This window comes from Trachurus trachurus, assembly GCF_905171665.1.
Source record: "Trachurus trachurus genome assembly, chromosome: 6".
In the NCBI taxonomy this organism is placed as follows: domain Eukaryota; kingdom Metazoa; phylum Chordata; class Actinopteri; order Carangiformes; family Carangidae; genus Trachurus; species Trachurus trachurus.
In genome coordinates this window covers 19,320,169-19,345,968 of record NC_139897.1, presented here as the reverse complement: position 1 = coordinate 19,345,968, position 25,800 = coordinate 19,320,169, and the positions used below count along the sequence as shown (strand labels likewise).

Sequence of the window (25,800 nt, the reverse complement as noted above, 5' to 3'; positions counted from 1 at the left end):
GACATATCTAGGGGATATCAGGGTGACCTGTTCTCGTCAGGCAGAGAGAACAGAAAAATAAAGCACACACAGCATACCAAAGAGGTGGAGGTCTTTTCTAGTTGATGCTTCAACACTTGCTGCTTATCTGAGGGGTTTCACCTTCAAGTTGTCAACTCGCCTGCAAATGAGCATCTCTTTCTTTGTAGCTTTTCCGGTCTATTTTTTATGTGCCTTTCACATTCCTGTGAAAGTTTAAGTCATTCTGCCACTGTGTGAGATGAGCTAAGGCATGGGGGAAATGGAGCAGCATCAACCTACAGGTGGTGTAACCACATTTACTCACAGGTAAGTTCATGAAAACAGTATTGTTTACTGCACTGGTTCACAAAGATAACTGGAGAGGGTGTGTGTACATACAGTATAGAGTATGCATATGAAAATCTGGGTTTTTATCTTGAGCGTGTGCAGCTACAGTCTCTTGCAAGCTCGTCTGATTCTCTGTGCGTCATCTGTTCTTGTCCTGTATTTCAAATTCAGGGCAGCTCCATCTTTCTGTGAAGTATATACTTTTGAGTTCTCTAAGCCACTTTCATTATTTACATCGCCCTTTGTCCATTCTGCTCTTTCTCTATTCAGACTCGCTGCCCTTCACATCTCTGTGCTCCCGTGCCCTATTCCAGCCGCCTTGCCAAGGTGATCGGTTGCCGTGTCGAAAGGGACTGGCATTGTGATGATTGCACTAAACAGTGCAGTGGGAGAGAACACAAACAGAAAACCTCCCCTGAATTCACACTCTGTACTGAAGGAAGGACTCAAACAGAATTGGGGATGAGGAAAAACACATTTGGAACACAAGGGAGGAACGAAGAAACAAACAAAAAGACAACGGTTGGCTTGGCAGGAGCTGATATTAGCCACTTTCGTTTAAGTGTGTATCTTTGCCATCTTACTCTCTCCTTGAAGCATTACAAGTTTTTTCAGCTTGCTGTGAATTTGCAGAAGAAAGATTTTCCTCACTTAACTCAGACCTATTGTGTCTATATTTGTATGAATACTTACTAAAATGTGTTTTGCAGATTCTATAACATAATTAGTAATCACTGCTGGTCGTGGTACTCCAATAGAAAATTCTATTCAGGTCTATTCAATACAGAGTGAGACACTGATAACATATGAATAGTGCATAATGAGAAAGAGAGTTTACCTGTATGCAGTATAGAAACACATAACGCATACTAATAAAGCATGAGACATACATGCATGCAAAGTACATGTGCTGTAGCGCTGTTATTTGTCACTTTATTAAGTTTTAATATTTTTCTATGCGGGTAATTGTCAGTTTAGATTCCCAATATGCAGTTAGTTTATCCAAATGACGCCTGTTTGGAAGTTTGCTCTGACGTTTTGGGAGAAGTGAAGCTCCACCTGTGGGAGCAGCGACCGGGACCAGCGGGTCATATCAGAGGCAGCGCAACAGCCCATTCTCCTGAGGTGGTCGGCCGGTCAACCTGCGTCGCCATCCCGGGGTAAGAAAGAGAGCCAATTAACTTACCCACAGGTCTTTAGTGGTTTACTGCTGGCTGGTTTAATTCTTTTTAGGAGATAAATATTGGTCTCATTGATTAACTGGACAGAAGAGCAGCGCTGCCTCTGGGCTCTGTATGTACACAAATCACCTCATTTACATTAATACATTTATGTTTTACAATGAACCGATTGGTCTACATTCAATTTAGTTTACAGAGGGGAGTTCAGTGCGATTGGTTTTGATATTCAACACATGTAGGCCTGGGTTTTGTTATTATTTCTGTTGGAGGATATAAGCAAGGTGCCTTTTTTGTGCCAAATTTGTACTTCACAGGAGAGAACCTGTGTTCAAAGTTTAAAGAAAGCCATTAAATTAGTCTTTGAATTTAAATATACTTTAGTTGTGTTTATTCTAGATTAATTTGATGATTTAACATAAATAAATATCCATTATAAGCTTCAGTCATAAGTGGAAAAATGCAATTAAATCGTTGATAGCTTAATCGCGCATTTTTTTTAGTCGATTGACAGCCCTATATTCACTGACACCAGGGCCACAGTCATCCTTGAGGCACACATGGGGTGTTATGTTCCTTCTTAAACAATGGGCATGAACATACTGTATACACATAGTTAACACCTATTTAGTGTTGCAGCAGCCTGCACTCTTTTGGGAAAGCTTTCTGTAATAGTGTGGGACTGAGCTGCAGGATTCATCTTCAATTCAGGCAGGTTAAGAATTATTCTTTCTTGCATGTTGCATGAAGAATTCTCTCTATTGGAACCAAGTGGCCCTAGACCAAAAGAACAGAGAGGTATATGTAGATAATCATAATGTGTTTTTCATCCACTCTTATTGAACTGACCGTTAGTCTTTTGGTAGCATCCACTTCAATCATGCCACGGAGAAGGTTCTGACAGTCTGGAGGGATAAAGTGCGGCATGTGAAACACCCCCAACTTCACCTTCTCCAGAAGATTCCTCAGGTTGTCATCATCAAACGGCAGAGCGCCCTGGAGAGACACACGCAAGAAGCAGCGAGTGAGAAAAGAGAAATGAAATAGCAAATGGTGAGGATGTTCTGTATGTGTGTAGGAATGAAAAACCTAGCAAAGAAGAAACAGTGTGCACTTGTTATAAAGGCTGCGTTAGAACAGAAAATAAGACTTCACTCGATTGAGGTCGGGAAAGAAAAAAAGAATGAAAAAGAATGCGAAAAACTAAAAAGCCTTGCAAAAACAAACGAAAAACACATTTTGAGTCTTGATTCTGCTTGACTTTAAGAACAGGCTCGCTTTCTCAACTTGTTCAATTCTCCAATTAGAGCTTTCTGCTCTCAGCGGCGATGCAAAAATAAATAATAAACAGCGGTAAGATGAAAACAGGGCTTTTCTAATAATTACCCAGCTTTCTCATTTACCTCGTTCATTTAGCATTCTCTCATCAGAGTCATTTATCAGAGCGAGCTGACATCTCACAGATGTGGCTGTTTGATGAATGACAACCTCCACCAGAAGACAAGATTCAGTGGAGGGGAGGGGGGTGAAAGACAGAAAGAAAGCTGAGAAATGAAAAGAGGTAGAGTAGAGGGAGAAAAAATGAAAAAGGGGGCAGGCTTGTGTAACAGATGATCTGAGTGTAGCCTAACTGCTGGGGAGTATGCGTGTCTCCCACAATCAGACAAATGGTTATCTCACAGCCAGACAGCAGGACAAAACTGGAGAAAGACAGTATTCATCTGCAGTCAAACAGTGAGAGTGTGGGGGAAAAAAACAACCAAAAAAACCAACAACTTTTGTTTGGAGTGAGAGACGGACGGCCACGATGGAGACAATGGTAAACAACTTCAAGTTTATGCAACACAAAAGTGGAAGGGAGACTGTCCTTAACAAAAGTAAACACACACTTATGAGACGGGAAGAGACGGCGTGAGGAACAAAGAGGCAAAAACAAAGACAAATACACAGGGCCTGTGGCCAAAAAGCCGCCCTGTCAGCGTTGGTATTTATTTTGGGCTCTCTTCTTTTCAGTTTGACTGTATGAATTATTCATGGTGCAGGAGTGTGTAGGAACTATAGTACAGCTGTTGATGAAACAAAGCTTCGGGGCTGCACGGCTGGGGAACCACAGACATAATGTAGCTGGAGAATAGACCTGATTATGGATACAGCGTTGTGTGTGGATACAGGATAATGAATAAAAAGATGCTTCTATTCTCTGATCTTCCATTGCGCAGGAATATCAGCTTGAGGGCGTCTCTGCAACTTTTCTGGTGAGACCTTGTAAATGGAAGGATTTTGGATTTAACTCCCGGAGTTTACGCTCCAGGCTTCGCGGTGGCTTCCAGCTCCCACCACCTTCTCACACTCCACTAAGGTCAACCTGGAGTCAACATCCAGGGTGTTACAGTCCTGTCGCAGGGTTCGCTCGCTTTCTCCTATTGATCCAGAGCAGCCGGGGGGTAAAGGCTATAGACATACTGTACTGTCGGCCGCGGAGGGACGGCGACACTTCATGGTAAAAATTACATTATGCCACATTTCACGGGGAGTTTTAAACTGTGTGTCAGTCCAATCACCATCAGTTAGTGAAGAATGAGATGACACTCACCACCAACAGGGCAAAAAGAATGACCCCACAGCTCCAAACGTCTGCTTTCCTCCCGTCATATTTCTCCCCCTGCGGACAACAGTGGTGTTTGTTAACGGGCTTGGACAAAGTCTTAGGGATGTTTAAAATAAGGTGCAGGAAGAAGAGAAGGTTAGTGGAGCAAAAACTATTTTACAAATCTGTTTAGAAAAAAAAAAACAGACTTACCCTGATGACCTCTGGACAGGCGTAGTGTGGAGATCTGTTGGAAATAGAGAAAAAAAGAGTCAATCCAGGAAGAAACAGAAAGAAAGAGCAGATCTAGGTTATTGATGTCTAGTGTAAATCTACTGCTGTACTGCAAAATAAGTCAGGCTATACAATCATGACACACCAAACATTATACACTGGTAACACCCCTGTATGAAAATGTGAAAAGAACAATTTAAGCAGACAGTAAATGTCTCCAGTGAACATAGATCAAGATGTGCTCCGGGAGTTGAGACATCCTCAGGGTGTTTGGATGTCCTCCTGCTTACTCACTCAAGGGCATCCTCTCACAGCAGACAGTGAACAGACCCACTAATCTTTACAACACCTGGATGGGCTGACAGTAAACCCAATGACTAGATTGACACATCAATATTGTATGAAGATTTATGGAGCTACGCCGCAACGGCTGTTTCATAAGCCAATGGCTGTGGATGAGTGAATCGTTATTCTTTACATACTCAGTGGAACTTTTCCTCGTGCTCTGACATTGCCAGATTTCCACACTCACTGTTTTGACAGAAATTAGGCAAATAAGAGTTTTACATCAATCTATAATCAAATAAATTAAACAACTTGTTGATCTCAGAGTGTTTGTTTTCCTCTGATCTGACAGCGTATAGGGAGCAAATCAGGCACCTGTCTCCCCAAAGCTCTCAGCCTGGTGATGCATCTTCCACCTCCTTCTCCCGCTCAGTCTCATCTAATAGTGGGATATTTGGCTCTAATGAGAGACAATCTCAAGTCTGTAAACATGGCGCCCATTAGCTTGGTTGTTGTCTGGTGTATTCATGAATACCAACTCTGACAGCCCTGCTTCCTCGGGCCTGTCAAAATACTGGCCGATAACAAACACTGCCACCAGTTCGACGGGGTAAGTTCAAATGCGAGCCTATGCAAATATGGCCTTCCTGATTGCAAGTGTCATAGTGCATTATGCAGATGAGCCAGGAATAAAAATAAAAAACAAGCCTCAGATTTGCACTAGTTATGCCTCATGAGGGCCACGAGCCGCAGCTGGAACCAGCATGAATATGAACTCATTACTTGCACAAGCTTTAGGGTGGCACACAGGGGTGAAGGTAAAGACTGGAAAACAAGCACCTCAGCTTCCTGCTTCATCAGAACACTCAATTAAATCAGTCAGCCATGCCACCTACAGGATGTAGCAAATTACACGGTAAAGATCATTGAAATATGTGAGCTTTTAAACTGTACATACACTTGAAAATAGTTTAATCCTGCTGCGTTTACCTGTGTTTAACAGCATCATTTAATCCATAATGCAAATAAAACCCATTTAAAATGTATCTAACAACATAAAAAAAATTCAGGCCTCATATGAAAGCCCATACTTTATGAAATGAACATTATGATGAAAAATCTCTTTCTGCTCACACCATAAATGCAGATTATTGACCAGGATACTACAGATAAACAGAAAAAGCCGCTTCTCTCTGACTAGTGAGTGAGAAACACAGGCTTTTTGTAGAACAGTTGCACCTGGGTTGACATAACATCACTCTTTTCTTGCTATTTGCTAAAGCTCATTTACTCTCTCTGTCCCTAACACCACACCCGTTGCATAAATAAAACCAACACACAGGACAGGAGATTTGGCTTTTACTATGCGGCCACCAAATGGCTGCATAGTGCAACTAATAGCTGCTGATGCGAGTGGTTTAGCCGACAGCATAAAGAGAGACTGTTGCAACACTAGTGCTGTTTTGGTAACGCTGCTCTCTCTCCTGCACCAGGTAACACTTTCTCCACTGGTGTACTAGGTTAACTGCATGCAGCTTCCTCCACTCATCAATTAATGCAAAGTATAAAGGTGTAGAGTGGGAGCCCAGTCAGTGCCAGTGGGCCAGTGTTTGATGGTTTGAAGGTTGTGTACTACATGGCTCTTTACTGTGGAAGGAGGGTGGGTGGTGCGATATCTTTCTTCTATTATTTTACCTTCCTTTAGTGTTATATTGTAAAAGAAAAACCTGCTTGTTTACAAAAGCATCACATTTACCGTCAAGTATTCTTATGGGCTTTTTGTGCCTTTAATTGGTAGGAAAGCTGTAGAGAGAAAGGAAATGGGGACACAGAGAGAGAGGGAATGACATGCAGCAAAGGGCTACCATCAAACTGGGGCCGGCTGCAGCGAGGACTATAGCCTCTGCCAATGGGAGGCCTGCTCTACCCACTGAGCTAAACGACGCCCCCTTTATCACTGCAGACCACCGGTTCAAACAAGCCCTCTAAACTTCAACATGAACTCACCAGCTTCCTTAGACAGTTTGAAATGTATCATGAGTTTAAGAAATATGAGTTCCTCACAGGAGCAGCATGGCCCAGCAATATTGAGGAGATACTGAGACATGCAGCTCATCTTCATAAAAATTTGTGTGGTAAACCTCACTGCATACAAGATAATTTCCTTTCATCAATAAGCGCAACAGAACTTAAACTGGGAGTGCCGATGAACTTGGAGCTAAACTCATGAAGCCACGAATAGATCCAGAAGCAGCAGGCTGTTTGTGTGTGTGTGTGTGTGTGTGTGTGTGTATGTGTTGTTGGCTCCATATTTGTATGTGACTGTCAATGCCTCTGCTCATCTATATATGTCTCTCCGTCTGCATGTATTTATGGATGTGCTCCGAGGCTCCCCCTACTCTACCTGGGGTGAGTCTCATCTTCACTCAGCTCCATTACCCGTGGCAAATGGAATACATTTGTGTCAAACTACTGCATGGTGAGAGGGGGCCAGATAAATGCATTTAATTAAAAACTGTCATATCTACACTTAGAGATGGGACAGTCAGAAGAGCATGAATAATCAATAACCACACACACAGCGTATGGCACATTCCCATGTATTTTGCGCTGGCAAACAAACACAAGTGGAACTCACACGTTCTGGCGAGACACACACATGCACGCAGAAGTGCGTGTAGGGATTGGGCTGGGAGTGGAACGAAAACAGGACTACCTTGCTTAGCTGTGTGTGTGGTGTCATCTCTGTAAGACAACACTGTCTTACACTGTGTTCCTGGACCTTTTGACACTTTGTAAATGCATGAGGGACACTAAGTAAGAAGTAAGAAATATACAGGTGATCTACAGGATACAGCAAAAAGCTGAGTAAGAGCTGTCCCATCCTATAGACTTTCTAGGAAATGCAAACACTTCAGTGCGGTCATCATGGCTGCAGAGTGACTCAGTCATGCACATTTTACTTGCAGATAGCTATGCACACAGCGCTCAGTTGGCTTGATCTCTACCGATGAGTCATGAGTGCTAAGGCACCGTGCTACTGCTGGAAAAAAAAAAAAAATTACGCAACAGTTTCTGCTGCTTTTAGTGTGTGTGTGTGTGCATGCACTTTCTTAAATGAGTGTGCATGCGTATTATAAAAAGGGAGGAGAGGGAGACAGCCGAGGACAAAGGGTCTTGGAGGTCAGGGATGAACTAAGCCTCACCAGCACCCTGTGCGCATGTGTGGTCGCTGAATTGCGTGTACGCGAGTGTGTGTAATTTCAGTCGCGGCTGATTTGGAGGTATAATCTGGACAGAATCAGGTCTGAGCTGGGGACAGATGTCACAGGGTCTCTCTATCTCCCAGCCCTGTCATGTGGAACCACAGAGCAAAATTCTCCCAAGACCATGAGGAATCTGGAAGGAAAGAAAAGTGCTTCACCTCATGGTTTACAGCTAATGGGCAAAACAAACTGCCCACTTTGCTAGATGTAAACCTATTATGGCCCACGCTTACATATTAGGATATTCAGGTAAGACTGATTGAAACTCATAGAACAACTTTCTGCGCTGTGAAAATGTGATTCTGAGTTTATGAAAGTACTTAAAAGCAAACCATCATCAACTATGTCCCCCCTTTTATTGACATGTGAAACTGCACGCCTTTCACTACACCTGAGGGGGTTAAATAAAAAACACTTTCACAGTATAGATGGCCACATACAAAACACTTTGAGAGTGACTTTTCCTGGAGGGGAATTCATTGCAGTCGTTGTGGGATTGATAGGCCTGCCGTGGTCGTGACTGCCAAATCATAAAACCAGGCGTCAGATACGAGGGGATGGAAAGCAGTAATGTGTGGCCCTGGCCCTGGCCCCAGCTCACAGCCAGACAGCACACTCTGAGAGAGAGAGAGACACCAACCGCCTCTCCAGAGATCAACAGCGAGTGCACCGTCACGAGGCCTTTGAGAACAGAGGGGCTTGGTAGCTGCACTCATCATCCTCTCTGTTTCTCTCTGTTGGATTCCAGCGACTGCACCTGCCACCCCCGCCCCACTATGACTTATCTCTACCTGCAGGACTTTCTGGGCTATGGATATGAGTCAAACTTTGCATTATAAAACATGCATCACAATGTTTTCTACATTACTTACCCACAGCTGGTTTCCAGCAGACTGTCTCCAACCTGAAGGGAGGCCATGCCGAAGTCTGCTATCCTGATGTTGTTCTTTTCATCTAGCAACAGGTTCTCTGGCTTCAGATCCCTGTGGCTGAAAGTTGGTGAGACAGAAACATAAAATGGTTAATGAAACATGAAATAATGCATCATGTTACATAAACTAGTGAAAATGAAAGGTGTGCCGCGAGGTCTATCAAACACCTGTGGATGCAGCTTGGATACACGCAACCGTTAACAACACAGCACCTTAACCTGGCTGCGACTGAGCATCCTCCCTCCCTCCGTCCCTCCCTCCAACCTCCCCCCTCTCTGCAACACCTCTCTCCCTTTGATCCGTCCATGCTAAAGCTAGTGGGCTCCCACCTCAGCGCTGGGCTGGTATGAGGTGTGACAGCCCCCCGCTGTGTCCTTTTCTCCTTCTCTTTCCCTCCCTCTTCGCCCCTCATCGCTCTCATCTCCCAGACAGCCACCAGCAAACTGGCTGTGCAAAGGGCGTCAAGGCGAGACAGCCGCAGAGGTGGTGTTCATTAGCTGCCATTCATTACCGCTTAACACAGCGAGGGGGGAATAATATCTAGCGGACACCATCCCCCCTCCTTGAAAGGGCCCATTGAGAAGAATATCTTTCTCACATCACGTATGCTGTTGCTGTGTCGAAGGGTTAAAATCTCAATTTTGATGAGTGACTGTTCAAAAGCAGAGTGGTGTTATAGCACCTTATCGCACGTTTAACATCCCTTCTCAGGTTGAGGGGTGTATTACATCACACTGCACCGTTCTTGTTATGTCTACCAAGGCTGAGGGAGGCAGCGCAGACGTCACACACATGTAGCCTACGTTTGCTTACGCTGATATCTATCCATCTGTCTTTCCCACATTTTTACATATGCGTCTTCTTGCTTACCTGCCTTTATGACTTTTATAATCAGGGGCAGAGTTATGGAGCCACGGGGCTGTCAGGATGTCATGAACTAGACTTTCATCTTCTCTTTTCTCTTTTAATTATAGAAAGAGGAGAGGAACAATAGCTGGATGCGTCAGCCTTTGAAGAGTGGCTCATCACAATGGACGTTTAACCTTAGATGACATCGGCTGCTGTACAACTCGTTTCCTGTCCTGAGGGATTAGCTGTCAGCTGGTCACTGGCAGTCTCTGTGATCCCTGCTATAATTGAAATAAAACACAGATAGCATCTAAAACAGTTCTCCCCAGGCTAAAACCTTTATCAATTCACACAACCATCATTTGGCAGGGATGTCAGTAGCCTGAGATTTAGCCTTTTAACTAATACTGTCAAAGCACACGAGGTAGAAACAAACAATTATTGAACTGCTCAGGGGCTACCAGTATGAGGCTATAGCTGTGCTGGGTATCTGTGTATAATCCCTCTATTTCAGCAGGCTGGTGTCATATAGTAAATGTTCTTTGTCAGTATGAATTAATTAACTCTTAACACTCCGCTGGGGTGTCAACGATACCATGTTTTTAAAAGATAATGTTTCCCCTGGCAACAAAATGTTTTAGACAGCTGAAAGTTACAAATCACTTGTGACTGGAGTTTAAACATGACATGAGGTCAACTCGTAACTTTGTCGACACAGGAACCAGACTACACGGCCTGGAGAATGTTAAATAATTTGGTGTGACATCAGTGAGAAAAGCAACAGCAGTGACAGCACTGAGTGTAGTGGGTGATCCACACACTGTTCAAATGCAGTTTGCTATTGACAGCACAGAGGAGATAGCATCCTGATCTTTGCAGACCTCAATCCGAAAACTAAAGCCTTGACAGAATCACAAATATCCAAATGCACTCAAGCTGTCAGACTGAGATGTATAAAATCCACACTAAATCATTATCTATAAGACACATAAAGATGGCATAAACATTGCGTAATCACTAGGCCTATCGCAAAGAACCAAATCTCCAGAGGCTGATGCACAAAAGAGAGGCGGCAGCAGTGTATTCATCCACCAACAGCATCAAGGGGACAAATTGCATCTGGATGCTTTATTGGTTGTCAGGACCCTGGTATACAGAATAGGACATTAAACTGACGCATTAGGCTGCACTGTGCTACTGTAATCCTGCTCACACAGCAAGCTCTGCAGAAGGGATATCTCATACTGCATGTCACATGGGAGTGGATGCTGTTAAATGAACGTTAAAAAGTTTTAATGTAATTATAGACATATGTATAGCTTTTTTTCCCCCAGAAATTAGGAAGCTGTGTATCACTTGCTTGCATGCAAATCGAGCGGGATCCATCCAAAAATATTCTAAATGTCATTAGTGCAGGTGCTGACTGCACAGGTGGTTTCTGTGGGAAATGAAATAGTAATATATTTGCTTTATGTGTGGCCCATATGGAAGGAAACAAAAATAAGAATATTAAATACCAAAGGCCACTGGTTAAAGGTATTGCAATCCATTAGAGTAGCATGAGTTATTATCTGTTACACAGGTCTCCCTTGATATGTGGCCTCACAGTTCACAGTGCACTAACCACTTATGATGCTGCTCAGTTTAATTTACAGGGCACATGTGTGTCTACATGCTGTCTGAGCAAGGTTTACACCCCAGTGGGGCTGTTAGACATGATTCTTGCAATCTAACACCGAGCTCTTAATTGCCTGTGATCATTTGCACGTTCCATACTGTTATGTTGTGTTTTATAGAAGGTTGTAATGATTCGGTCCTCTTGGGGCTCACATCCCTATAATATCCCAGACATCTTTATGGTGATAAGCAGTTTTGTAACTAAATTCTCCAAGCCAGAGGAAAATATACTTTTCCCATGGTGTCACATTTGACATACATCATGTTAAATATTGCCTGCCTGTTTTTGCCTGCAATCACCCCAAATATGTGGCACCAATTAGCTTAAGCAGAACACTTGAAACGAACACTAATGGCTCAAATGCATCTTTTTGACACATTAACATGCCCGGAAAATGGTACACCTGCTTTTTTCCCCTGTACTTTTATGAAGTACTAAAGCTATCGTGGTATCATTATTGTTAGCTGGAGTGGGGTTTTTTAACCATCACTGAGAGTTGAAACACACCCATTTAGCCTCCGGCGCACCTCTGTGTCATCCTCCTCCTTCTATCTTTCCTTTTTTAACTTTTTTTAGGTTCTCTTGACCCAATTAGAGAGAGACCAAGCACATTCGCTAAAAATGCTTTAGGCTGATATTCTATCGCATTAGCAAAAGACGACAACATTCTGACTGCTGACTTGGATGTGTGAGGCACAATCGTTCATTAGCCGACGGGGGGTTAATTGTGTATTAAGAGCAATTATGAGTGAGAAAGACAAAGTTGTCTTTTCTCCCGTTTTGCTGTCTAATGGAATTAGTCTGTTTTATCTTTCCTGGTGAAAGAAAGTGATCAGTGAATTCTTGCTATTGCGTTTGTGTCATCTTTCATCTTTTAAATAGCCAAGTGGCAAAATCCAATGCACAACATTTGAAACATTGAAGGCAAGAAATATTATTATAAGTTCAAAGAGAAAGTGAGCAAACTCCTTACAGTTTAAAGTCCAAATTGTCCAGGTGTATGGCAAGAAAAAGGCTCAGAAGAAACACAGATAGCCAGCACTCATAGGTTTATCGGAACGCATGGAAACGCATATGTTGTGGGCCCCTGCTGCCTGGATTAAAGAGAAATTAAGAGGAGTGCTGGCTATCTGTGTTTCTTCTAAGAATTATTATTATTTCAACAACAAACTGAATGATTCTTAATTGGTGTTCATATATCCTCCACTCAGTTGTTCGGATTGTGTTAGCTACAGTAGGTTTACATTTTTTATTTTTATTTACTTCACAGTGACAATTAAGTTTAACACTGTTATTGCTATAATTGTGTTAAAAAAATACTACCATAAGATATTATAGTATTGTCCAAATTCTCTTGCAAAACTCATGATAACATATCTGGTGGGTTTACAGTGCTGCTCTGAAGTATCCCACATTGTAGCTTGTACCAAAGTTTTTTAGGATTCACTCTTACGCAGTTGATTTCACTGTGATTCCACTGATAATCACGCACCAAGAAATGAAGCAACGTCCCAACCAAAGCTGAGATGAAGAAGCCTGTGAGTAAGCTGACAGTGACATGTACTGCAGTGCTTGCAAATGTATTTGCAAACATTTAATGGAGCAAGAAGACATACACAATGGTTTTGTACACATTGTGCACATAAACATACAACTGTTACTCTCATTCAATTTCACGTTCCCATCCTTATATCAAAAAGTTTGCTTGGATAACTATAGTATAATGCTTGATGTTCCTTTACACCAGTGCCCCACACATTTCAGCAGTCTCTTCTCATGTAATTTATATTTAAACTGGATTAGTATTGAGAGGAAATCACAGCTATTTTTCCACACAAGATTTGCCTCATGACGGGTTACAAGAGCATTTCTTGTGTCATCTGGGGCATTTCTATCTTTTCCTCTGGGCTTTTGAGCAACACTGTGGGAGGAATGCATTGTTGCATGTAATGCAGTGACTAAAATGTGGGATTATGATGATGGCTAGATCTGCAATAAACAAACTATTTACTTTGTTGTGCCAAATCTGCGTGTGCAACCCGGCGTTTGCTCTTAATCCAGAGGAGTTGGACTGGGGAAGATAGGATGAGCAGCAGACCTCCAAGGCAGAATAAACAGACAAGCTGTCAGAAAAGCATTGGAGTGAAGGAGTGGCAGAGATATTTAAAACCCGTAGCACATCAGACGTTTAACACATGGTGCCATGGTAGTGCATAACTCCCCTTAAAACTGTCATCGGCGCCTCGTTCAGAACTATAGGTCAATGGTCTTTATCATTATCCTATTATCATACATCATCTCACCAGTTATTTTTCCCTGCATTAGCCTTTAATTTGTGTTTGTCTTGCTCTCCTCTTTTTCCTTCTATTTACCATTTTACTGCCTGTTTTTATTTATTCCTTATTTTATGTCCCTTTTACTTCCCTCCCCTCAGCCGGTCTTTACACTTTTCACTTCCCTTTACGACTACCACCTCATTCAGCCTAAATAAAGCACCAAACACCAACCTAGTACTTTTCATTCGGCTACATTTTCAATACCCATTATACCCAACCCATTTCCATTTCTCCATCCTCCTCTAAACATCAACAGCTCTCCTTTCCCCGAGTCACATTTTAATGGTTTAACTGGCATCATGGGTGAAGAAAGTGCCAGAAAAAAATAAAGACAAGGAGACAGAGAAGAAGATTTTCATGCTGTGTTGTTAGCAGCCATCAGCTGTAATGATGATTGGCTATAAGTATAGGCTTTCCACAGGCAGGAGACAGACAGACTGTCATCTGGGAAAACTGCTGAGAACGTCAACAAACAGCCACAAGGGCATGGGTTGCTTCTGATAGAGGGATAGACATGCAGAGGATGGAAGATGACAAATAAGCCTGCAGGAACTGCATGCTGTAGAAAGATGACAACAACAGACAAACTGATAAAGAACTTATACAAAAACAGTTTCCATCCAAATTTACAAATGTGATGCAAATTAAAGAAAAAAAAAGTTTATGCATCACTCCATCAACCACTGTTATGCTAATATGAGGAGTGGATGCATAAAGATAAACAGCTGGTCATGTCAAGTCTCCAGTCTGGTGCCATTAAACTGTAGCAGAAGAAAAAAGAGCTTGAAATTCTCTGTGATTTTTCTTGTTCTTTAAAATTTCTGGCATCTCCGCTGTGGAAATGCACAAATCAAAAATGAGCATGAGAATACATAAAGACAGACTGTGGCACAGAATCAGAGTAATGTTTGAGGCTTAGGTGTGAGGGCCATTCATCATCTGAGAAAACACATACACTAAAAGACCCATGATCTGCTTTGTTTCCCTCTGTGGGACTATAAGAAAATGATGGCGCAGACAGATGCATGTGCCTCTCTACGCCCCTGGAAGAGTGAAACAAAGCAGTTGATGACAGAGGGAGTGTGAGAGACCAAGACAGACAGAAAGAGAGGTGGATATGGATGATGCACATGATTATGCCACTGCGTGGGTTTAATGTGACTTCTGGACCAGGTGTTTGTTTGCGCACATGTAGGTGGCAGCAGTAATGTGCACATCAGTGTCAGGGAAAAGAGGATGTGTGACTCTCTGAATGTATGTGAGCGTGTGTGCGTGTGTGAGCACGCATCCTGAAGCCATGAGTTTTAGTCACTGGGTTCTCCTCCAAGATGCACTGGCAATCTCTGCCTTACCTAGTGGGATGGCTGGAGTTGCTTTATGTGACAGATAGTCTTTATCTCACACCCACACACAGTCACTCTGAATTAAACACACACACACACAGGGCTGTTAAGTGGGTTACGAGGGGAAAGACCGGAGTCATTATTAACAAACAGAAGTGGGGTGAGGGAGAGGACAGAGCATGCAATAGTCAAGGTGTACGTGAAAGTGTGTGTGTGTGTGTGTGTGTGTGTGTGTATGTGTGTGTGTGGGTGGATAAAATGAGGTGATACAGGGGTGTGTTGTCAACCTGAGCTCATTTGACCCTCAGGTTGAAACGTGGTTATGGTCTCACTGTGGCTTCAAAAACAGAAAAAAAAAATCAATACAATATACCTTCACAGCTCACATGGGAATAGAAACATATAGGGCACTAAGTTTATGATGGGAAACCAGAGCATATAGTGGTTTCTACAAGTGAAGCAATCACATAGATAATAAAACACAAATTCTACTCTTTCTTTTGTTTGAACTTCTTATCGCGGGTTAATGTGGTTCAATTGTGGCTAAAAAGCACCTTGTCGAAGTGTTTAAAGAAAATGCACTTTACTCCTCTCAATCAATCTGTGTCTCTGCTGGGTGTTTGCAGTTATGGCAGACTGCCACATCGACTTCTCTGGAGAGTGTATCAACTGTGCAGCAGATGTGTATGTTGTTGTTGTTGCTGTTGAATGTCAGGGCTGACAAGACGCAGCCAAAGCTGTTGTTGTTGGGAGTGGGGGGGGCATCTCCCTCTGAGGGAAATCTGCAACACTATGATTATATCTCTGAATCACCCCGGTCTGTTTTTGTGAACTTTGAGGAAGGAGTGTGAATCCAAAGCAGCTCCACGAAGTGCTGCGCTGCCCGGAGCTGACCCTGACATTTGACATCGCTACAGGTGATTCAGAAACTTTCACAAAGATCGATAAGGTGTATCATCATCATCATCATCATTCTGAGTTGTGCTCTCAGCTCTGCTCTGACCTGTCTGTCAATCACTCAGTAAATCTCCGTGTACTGAGTCATGCTGATTTCAAATTGGCAGACTTCAAATTATATCCAAACACATGTCTTAGTGAAGAGGAGGAAGAGGAGAGAGGGGAATAAGCAGCCAGTTTGACATTGGATCTGTATTAACATTCAATGAAGATTTTCTCTCACTGCCTCAGCATTCATTATAAATATCTTTTTACTGATGATTCCTTTCCCATGTCTGTTTATAGCCTACCCTCAGCTATCTTTGCCTCATCTCCCTTGTCAGCTCTCCTCGTGCGCTTCACTTTTCCCGTTCTCTCCATCCACGTGAAACGAAAAAACTCTGCCTAAATCTGAGAGTGATCTGAATCAGGCGGAGGGAACACTGAGTCATAAACAGCCCTTTCTCTCTACGTTCTTTTCATTCATACACAGACTTTACATCCATCTGGCTCAAGAGAGATATTTGGGGATGGGAACGTGGGCGGTAGGAACGGAAGCGTGTGGCAATGAAAAGAAGTGGGGAAAAAAATGGGAGGTGTGCGGAACAGGAGAGCTGCGGAGCAACCCCCTCTTAATCTCTGCACGGTGAGTCACAGAGGAAAAAGGGGGCCTTTCTAATGGCCTGCGTAGGTCCCTCTGCGCAGACAAGTAGAAATGGAAGAAATGATTGCAGAAATTCTTTTTTATTGATGGGATGCTGAGATCTCATTAGTGGGGATGGAAGGGACGTGAGAAAGGCTGCATCTGTCTGTTTGCCCCTAATTAACGTTAGGAGGAGGGCGAGAGGGTGCAGCAACACTCCCAAATAATCTTCCTCATGATAAATTTACAAGGCATCATTTTCTAAAGAGTGCTAGTGATTAGCTCTGACAGGGAGATAGCAACAAAACAAAACAGGAAAGGTGAGATAAATCTGCCCGCAAAATCCCACTACAAAAGAGCTGTGATAATCAATGTATGTGCACACACTTAATGCCAGTCCCACATGCTTCCTCCTCTCTCCTCACAGTCAGTTATTTACACAGACTGATAAAAGACTTCTGACTTTCATTCCCTCAGGTCAGCCAGTTTCCTTCTTTTTCCAGTGATAGAATACTAATCTTCTGCTACTTGTTTGACAGTTCAAACTATGAACTGAACTCCAGCACCTCATCCCTGCTTAACCTGCTTTATTATTAAAGGCAGCAGACATAATGTAATTGCCGCCTCTAGAAATTATATCATACAACAATACACAGTAAATCAGATCAGTGAAATTCAACCATACCTAATCATTCCATGATAAATCATTTTAATTCTGTCTTTTTTAATTGCCCGTGCAACATTATGCAAATCTATCTGCCAGGCTTTTAGTACTCAGCACCAGGTTCTAGGGAGTATTATACAGCACCACTGTTTTTCAAAGGCTTGGCTTCCACTTCATCACTCTCAGGAAGCTATTCAGGAAACTTTCAAGTATACTAGACTGTGCACGGAGTAGAGAAAGGAAAGCATCGCTCCCTCTCCAGTATTTCCTGCCACAATAGCCTTGGCGGCGAAGTTATGATGGAATCACATAAATTCTTATCATGACTCGACTGGCTGGCTTGGAGTCGCAGTGTCAATGAAAAAAGACAACGGCCATGGCCTGGCCATGGCTACGCTAGGCTTTTATGATGATATGTTAATGCCTGTAATTTGAAGCCCCTGCCTGTGAATATTATAGTGCAGCGAGCAGCAAGGAACCAAACTAATAATGTGCTGTATAATGACCATGTTTTAATTGCTAGTGACCTCAATATTCTTCTAAATAATGCAAGTGAAGTAGCGCCCTCGATCCGGTCTTTACTCTGGGCATGTACACTTGTAAAGTTTGCCCGATTTGAAATTTGGGCCTGAACATTAATATGCTTGACATACACAGCACCTGGTGTAGTAAGAACTGTGTCCAGGAACATGTAACTATCATAGAAAAAAAGGCACATTATTAAAATACAAGAGAACACCTATTAAAATAACGCATAATAACACAAGTATGTAGTTTGTGCAGAGTGTAAACGCAATAATTTGTAGAAGTGCAATAGTGTGTTTTTCTTCATTTCATATATATATATATATTTCATATATCATATATAAGTATATACGTATTTTTTACTCATTGCATGTTTTACCATGCCAGTGACGGATCCAGGTGGGTGCTGAGGCCCCTACTACAGTGGACTGATGACTAATAAGTTGAAAGCCATTACTTTTTTTTTTTGTTCCCATTTGACTTCATAGTTTTCTTCCTGTTCCTCAAAGTCACTAGAGATTTCCTTGTGACCCAGGTAAAAATAAATACACTTGAACTCATTCTGCTCTCTGTGCTCTGCTCTGTGCAGACACATGAGGACAAACTGCAGAGCAAAGGCACACACTCTCAGTGGAGGAAAGAAAACTCACTACAAATTGATAGACACATACAGACACATACATTTAAGACCAGGCAACATACACACACTCATACACACACAAACACACAAATGAGTGCTAAAAATGAGTCCCTGCTGACATGTTTGACTTCCCAAGTATATATGATTGCCTCTAGTCTACAAGCTGGTAAACAGTTAAATTACCCCCTGAAGCCAAACACAATATGTCGCATTAGTGACTATCTGGAAGCAAATTTCAACAAATGCAAGGATTCAACAGTGAGTACAGTGTTGCTATGGAAATGTACTGTACTCAGCTCAGATCTAAAAGTGAAACCTAAGCAGGGTATCGGATCCAAGTGTGTCTATTTGACGATTTCCATCTGACAATGTGTCAACCACACTCAGCTGGTAAAGGGGGACCACTGTATGAAAAAGAGGGGAAACTACACACTTTCATCACAAGCAATTTCAAGTTTTCTCAGTTCTGTAATCTCCATTTTGAATCATTGGTTTGAAAACTAAATAGCACTTTGAAGCTATGAATAAACTGATTGAAATTTAGACTGTAGATGCACTTCAGGAAGAATCTGTATCCTTTTAGAATGCATTATTTGGAAACTCATTATTTGTTCAATGTTGTATGACAACCAAATTGAGTTTGTTACATCTCCTGGGTATGGTTGTTTATTGGTTGTTTTATCCCTTTAACTGTATGAGATGTAGTTTTTTTCATAGATTGCAGATAATGAATATGGCTTTTATGGTTTTAACTCCAAGTGCCCCAGGATTAGGTCTAAGTATACAACACCACTGTGACTGCACTTTATTTCACTGCTGGAGATAGAGGTGCTCATGGAGACAGAGTACCTTGGTATATTTGCATGTAGGACTTACCATATGGAATGACTGTGGCAAAAATCCAGGGCCGACATGATCTGTCTGAAGAATTTCCTGGCCTCTTTAGGTGTTAACCTGCCTTTCTTCACCAAGTAGTCAAACAGCTCACCACCAGACACGTGTTCTAGCACAAGGTACCTGAGAGAAGGAGGGGCGTGGGGGGTGGAGGGAAGAAATAGGAATGAGTGGAAGAAAACAAGAAAAAAGCCTCTTGTACACACATAAAAGAAGAATGATTTCACTTCTGCTTGTTTTACGTGCTCTCCTGGCCCTGTGGAAGAACACTGCAGAAAAGAAGAATCAAGCCTCCGACCTTAGGGTTGTGGAAGAACCGCAGCACTGGGAGAGATGCTGATCCCTCACAGCCATTATACACAGACAAACCACCTTGGATCAACCATTTGATCTCCCAAAAGCTGCATCATTTTGTTGTTTTTTTCACCATGTCATATGTAAACTGTCCCTACAGTCATAGTGAAGCATGAGTATTACAATACAGAGTATGTGAATGGTTCTGATATACTAGACACTCTAAACTCCCTTGAGAGGCATCAGAGAGATGATATAGTTGCATTACACCAGAGAAGATGGAAAAAAAGTGCTGCACACTGCCCTCAGACATAAAGGATTTAGGAGTACCGGCATTGTAAGCTCCTGCGAGAGTCTTTGTCTCAGCACTCAGTTAATCAAGTGAAAAAGACCAAAACGAAGAACTAGCAGAGGTATTGGTATAGATGAAAAATCCTTGCTATACATGGAGTACTGTTCTTGTGTTGCTTTTCGTGTCTTTCACCTTTAAAACATGCATATACAGTACATGTATCATCCCTGCCATCTCTTTTCTTAGGGCCATTCTTCAGGTGGCCTTCCAGCCTGCGTGGCTGGGTTAGTGGGGCCGCAGAAGGAGCAGTTTGTCAACCTGACTGTATGGCCATGATGCTCTGCTGCTCCAAAGGGACAGGGGAGATGGAGATGAATCTCTGCTGACCCAGGCCTAAAGCTGCATCTGTGGGCTGAAAGCCAACGGTGCCCTGCCCCTGCTCCGCACTGGCCGGCTCGTATATCCTGTGCTCAAACTCCCTCCATCTTCACTAGGATAAATTGAAACCCAGACAGGCGGTGAAATACTCTCTTTGTTCTCTCTCTCTTTGCTGTGGATGTGTGTATGTACATGCTCCTCAGTTTTATTGATTACACTGTGGTGTTGCAAACACTACTCGGGCCAAAAAGCCATGTGCCCACTCAACAAACCCTAAACCCTTGAAGCCAAAAAAGCTTACTATGATCAGACCTCAGTAGCTTTGTCATGTGTAACAACACCACCATAACCTGGTAGGTGAAAACACATTAATCTCAGCTTGGAGACTGCAAACTTTCAGAGGGAAGTCTGCATTAAAAATTAGAAGTGGTTGCCAGGCTTGGAAGCTCGAGTAAAGTCGTAGAATCCAGCAACTTCAACAACTGGACCAATACCAGAAACAAACCAAAAGGTCACAAGCATTTTCTGTATATTATGTGATCATTCATTTATTTGCGGCGAAGAAATCCCTATGAAAAAATATTGCTGGGCTATGTTTCAAACTCTTCTCTTTCACCTCTTGTACACACGCACACCAGTTTTAACAGCTTGTGGTGGGATCTTTGCCAGCAGCATAATAAAACTTAAAAGCTCTGGGACTGTAAGCTCCAAACATGCTGCATGTTTATCAATTATTGACTTTCAAGTATAGATGTCTGACTAAGAATCCAAACAATATTAGGAGCAAAATGACATCACTGATGTGAAGTGCAGAGACACTTTAGTCACTGGTGATGCAAATGTAAAGCAATTTGTCTTCTGTGACGCTACTAGTGACCAGCTGTCAAAAGCGATGAAGCCATCGGACCAAATGTGATTTTGATAATCCAATTATAGGATGAATCGTAATATTCTGCTATTCCTATCAATTTAAAGGATGAGATGTATGGTGCTGCATGCGCAATCCCATTTGGTCTGTGAGCTCAACATGACAACTAATTGAATTTAGTTGGCCAACAGTACATTGTGCATCAAGAGGGCTCCTATAAACGACTGATGGGCTTGTCACTCACCAGTGTTAAAGTTGGCTAATCGATTTATGTGTGTGCCTTTGTGTGTGTGTGTGTGTGTGTGTGTGTGTGTGTGTGTGTGTGAGTGTGTGTGTGTGCAGCAGCTGTGGCAGCAGACTAATGCGGCTGCCACTCTCCGGGGCTAATGTTTCTGAATGCAATGGTTTTGCCTCTGATAAGCGTGTCATGGTGTTTACATTGTGGAGACTTCCCTTCCCTATTAACAGTCCCATAGCGTGTGCAACCAGATTAAATGCTTCATGCCAATACTAATGAAGCACCCGTCCCCTCTCCCCCCCTGAGGCTATCGTTGTTGCCCCTGCAATCATAATATACCAATCAAAACTGTTCCTATATGGGATTTTACAGACTGTTCTCCAGATCCCGAAGAGCACTTGTGAGAGATAATTAGTGTGAGCCACAAAAGTTGTTTACAAACATACAATTGCATAGTGTGTGCAGTGAAAAATATGTGTATAAAAATAAACCAAAATCCATTGGTAATACTTACAAGTATTTTTTATTTTCATAGACGTCATGTAGCTTTAAAACATGTGGATGTTCTATGAGCTTCAGAATTGCTATTTCTCGCTCCACCTGTATGAGAGAGGGACATGGAGGGAAAAAGGGAGTCGGGGGGAGAGAAAGATAGATTTGATTAGTCTAACATCAACACAGTTACATTCCTGAAAGCTAGTGCCAGCAGTCACTCCCTCTTAAATTGCAACTTTCCTCTCACTGGGAGACCAAGTGACCCTAAAAACAGCCTGTGATGAGTTCTTACCAGTGGTCTCTCTGAGGTTACCTGTGAAGGTCGCTGTTGGAGAGACAAATCTGAGAGGCAGCTATCTGTAATAACACTTTACACGACCAGCACAAGGGCTTCAGAGGAAGAAGTAAACCAATGCAAGGTGCTGAGACTGGCACTTTCTACAGTCAGAAAGGACAGAGATAAGCTTTGACCACACTCTGGTTGGTATCCAGGACAGAAAGCTCTGCTATCTGAGGTGGAAAATGTAGTTTGCTTCAAAAAAAGAAAGAAAGAAAAAAACAGAAGGAAAACAGTTTGTGTTTTTTAGCTTACACTGTCTCTCTGTCCTCTCACAAAGCAAGCCTTGCTGAATACTAAGCAATCACATTTCATAATCCTGTGATTTTTGGTTAGGTAAGAAACATCAAATAGAATAGAGTCAGACATCCCTGATTTAAATTTTTCTGTCCTCTAAGAGTAGCCTAAGCCTGCGGGTGAGTTCAAAATGTCCACTCAGGTACGCTGATGTCTTCCAGAGGAGGCTTATTTCTTCCACATAGCTAGTCTGCAACAATGGTTGTACCTACATATATAACACTATGACCAGAACAAACAGACGGCTGAGTGCGCACAAAGTTTCTGACTTCTTTTTTTTTTTTTTTGCTTACGGAGCTGCTGAGATACATATACTGTGAGAGCTGAATTTCACCTAAATCGAGCAGATCAGTTTGGATTTGTGTCAGCATCTCCAGAGGTTGCAGTCAGCAAGTGCAGCTGCCACTGAAAATCAGCATGGAACCCACTTCGACACAAGCCACCACTAATCTTCAGCCCCCCGTGCTCCTCTGCCGCACTCCTTGCGGTTATCTGCTCGCTCGTCTCCTCCACATTTCCTGTCCACCTTCTCCTCCACTTTCGCTCCATGTCTAACTTTGGCTGACAATGACAGAGATGAAAGGACAGTGTGAGTTAAAGGCTCCTCTGCCTCATCTCAATCTCATCAAAGTCAATTTCGCTATGTCACTTCCCTGTGACAGCCTTCACGTTGCTTTAACGTCATAGGCTACTCATCGTGGCTTAGCTTTATGAACGATCATGTAGAGTGAAGTTAAAGCTCTGATCTTCCAACTAACTTTGTTTCTTTTTTAGCTCCCACAAGGCTGTTTGCTTGGCCATGCATAAAATCATGTTCCTTAATTTTCCTCTCATTGTTTTTCATTTCACAACAGCTTGCATTCGAAATCTCTGTCTGCTCAGGTAGCTATTGTAGTCTATCCTGACATCCTTTTAAAAAAAAAGAAAAGAAAATCATATTTTCTGCCTAAACAGCAAGGTCCCATCTTCACTCCTTATCAAGCACATTGTGTTTGATAAAAACCTGCTGAATTAGCTTACATTCAGTCACTGAAGAAAAAAAGGGTACTACAATGCAGTTAATGTTTAAGCGGCAGCCAAGAAAAAGTCATGGGAGAATAAAAAGCTACAAAGCCAGGCCCCACAGCTTGTCTAAAAAGGGTAAAAAGGTAAATGCATAATTAGCATTAGCATGGTGTATCAGTGGGAGGAACGGCTAGGCTAATCAGGGCTAATCCAGAGACTAATGAGCGCTATCAGCGGCTCTACACCGTGCCACTTTCTCACCTGAGGCTAAGGTGTGTTGTTAAGAATGAGCCTTTGGTGGTTAGCTAGCTAGCTGGCAGCAAGGCTCCCTGCAGAGAGACTAATGCTACCAAGGACTCGGGGAGAGATGAGCTGTCGAAATGCAACAGAGGCAGCAGCTGGCTTCCTAAGCTTCCTCTAAGCGCCTCCTTTGAGTTAATTGAAATAAGAGAAATGAGGCTTAATGTGAAGACTTAACTGTACAACTGCCTGCTTATTGCAAGATTAGTGGTTGATTAACACGCTAACGTAAATCTGTGAAGCGACCCTTGTGCTTTCTAGCATCATATAGTACCTACTGTTTCATTAATTACCCTACAAAAAAGACTTTATTTGAAAACACATTTAGGCTACACATCATTTGCTTCCACCCGAAAAGGAGCTACAAAATATGTTTTACGCATTACTGCAAATGCAGACTAACCGGTCACTCATCTCTTATCAAAGCCTCAATCACACATCCAGCATCTCCACAACTTTACAGTTATATAAAAGCCAGGTGGCCCCCGTTTCCCGGCCTGGCTCCTGTACATGGCTCCTCACTCTCTCATTAAGTTTCACATCTGTGAGTGTGGACGGTTCCCTCCAATCACCTATCTCCATGGCACTTCATTAAGCCTTTATTAGCAGGTGCTTGGACACTGTTCACTGAGGATCACACACACAGACATAAATGTGCACATATGGACAGGTGGTCAGACGAACGCACACCTCTTTTCTTTTATCAATCTTGGTCCTTGTGTTCTTGTGTTAGTTTGAGTTTATAGCCAATTGCTTAGTTTCTCGATAACTAAACAAGGGTGCAAGCAGAAAAAGAGCCCACCTAATCAGTAACCAGAGGTCGAACAAGAGCACAAAACTGACACTAATCCAAGTTGGCTATTTGACAGGGAGATAATTTGTCTTGTAATGTATGGTGGTTATCACTGTGGAGTGGACATCATTAGCAGAAGACCTCAGAACAGGAGCCTGTTGGTGGACAGGCTGATTGGCAATGCTTCGACCCACAGGGTCTCCTATCAGTGTCATATCCTGCCACACTAAATAGATCAATAGGTCTGAACTGTTGCGGTGATTCCTGTTAAGATGTTTACTCAAACTAAGATGATTGTCAGCTAAATAATAATCATAAAAAAAGAAACAAAAATGAAGCTGTGTGAATGATAAAACATGACTTTTAACACCAGACCCAAAGGAACTGCATTGTGTTCCTCCAAATTAAAAGCTAGAGCATCACTTTCTTCACCCTGAAATTCAATTTTGATGTTGTTGTGTTGGAAAAACATCTCATGACATTTATTACTGGTAATTATGATGTAATTTGCAGGTGCAGATGGTACGATAGAAAGCCAGAGAGGGAGGCCGGGGAGGGAGCTAGGCTACATGAACAAATGAGGCAAAGCAGTCAGTGGTGCTCACATGTGTCATCCCAAATTCAGAAGACGAGAGCTGCTCAGGATAGTTCCATCAGCTTGCAATTGATTCTTTAAATTACAGCACTGGATAAGAATGGCTGTACGGACAAGCAAACAAAAGACCGACGACATCATCAATAGTTTAATCAGCGTAGCTAAGAGTCCAGTGATAGAGAAGAGAGGATCAGAGACAGCCAGGCAACAACAAAGATGCAAAGAGGTTAGATTCATGTCACACATGTCACAGAGCGACTGAACAGAGAAACCAGTCCAAAATCTCAGAGGGGAAAATATTGGATCACAGAGTCTTTCATCTCTCGCTCTCCACTTATTGCATCTTGCGCTTTCTCTCTCATGCACATGGAAGGGAAAACACAGACATTTCTGTCACCCCCCCACCCCCTAGGCGAGTGAGTGAATGGTCTCTTGATACTGAGATCTGAGGATCAAAGTCAACAGGGCAGTCATGTGTGTCAGACAAAAAACGTGGGGTGGCTATGTTAACATGGGCGTTACAGTGCATGCATGAGCTGCTGGATGGACAGAAAAACAAACGAGAGACAG

General features: G+C 42.6%; 1 protein-coding gene across 1 annotated transcript in view; it reads right to left on the bottom strand.

Annotated features, from left to right (window-relative positions):
• The window catches only part of brsk2a (BR serine/threonine kinase 2a), a gene marked incomplete at both ends in the record, with an annotated part of 152,645 nt that overhangs the window by 23,666 nt on the left and 103,179 nt on the right, over positions 1 to 25,800 (bottom strand). Inside the window, 6 exons of the mRNA XM_083973198.1 lie at positions 2,376 to 2,522; positions 4,120 to 4,188; positions 4,327 to 4,360; positions 8,771 to 8,887; positions 19,321 to 19,461; positions 21,923 to 22,008. Coding sequence (XP_083829324.1) covers positions 2,376 to 2,522; positions 4,120 to 4,188; positions 4,327 to 4,360; positions 8,771 to 8,887; positions 19,321 to 19,461; positions 21,923 to 22,008 — 594 coding nt within the window. The remainder of the gene's footprint in view (positions 1 to 2,375; positions 2,523 to 4,119; positions 4,189 to 4,326; positions 4,361 to 8,770; positions 8,888 to 19,320; positions 19,462 to 21,922; positions 22,009 to 25,800) is intronic.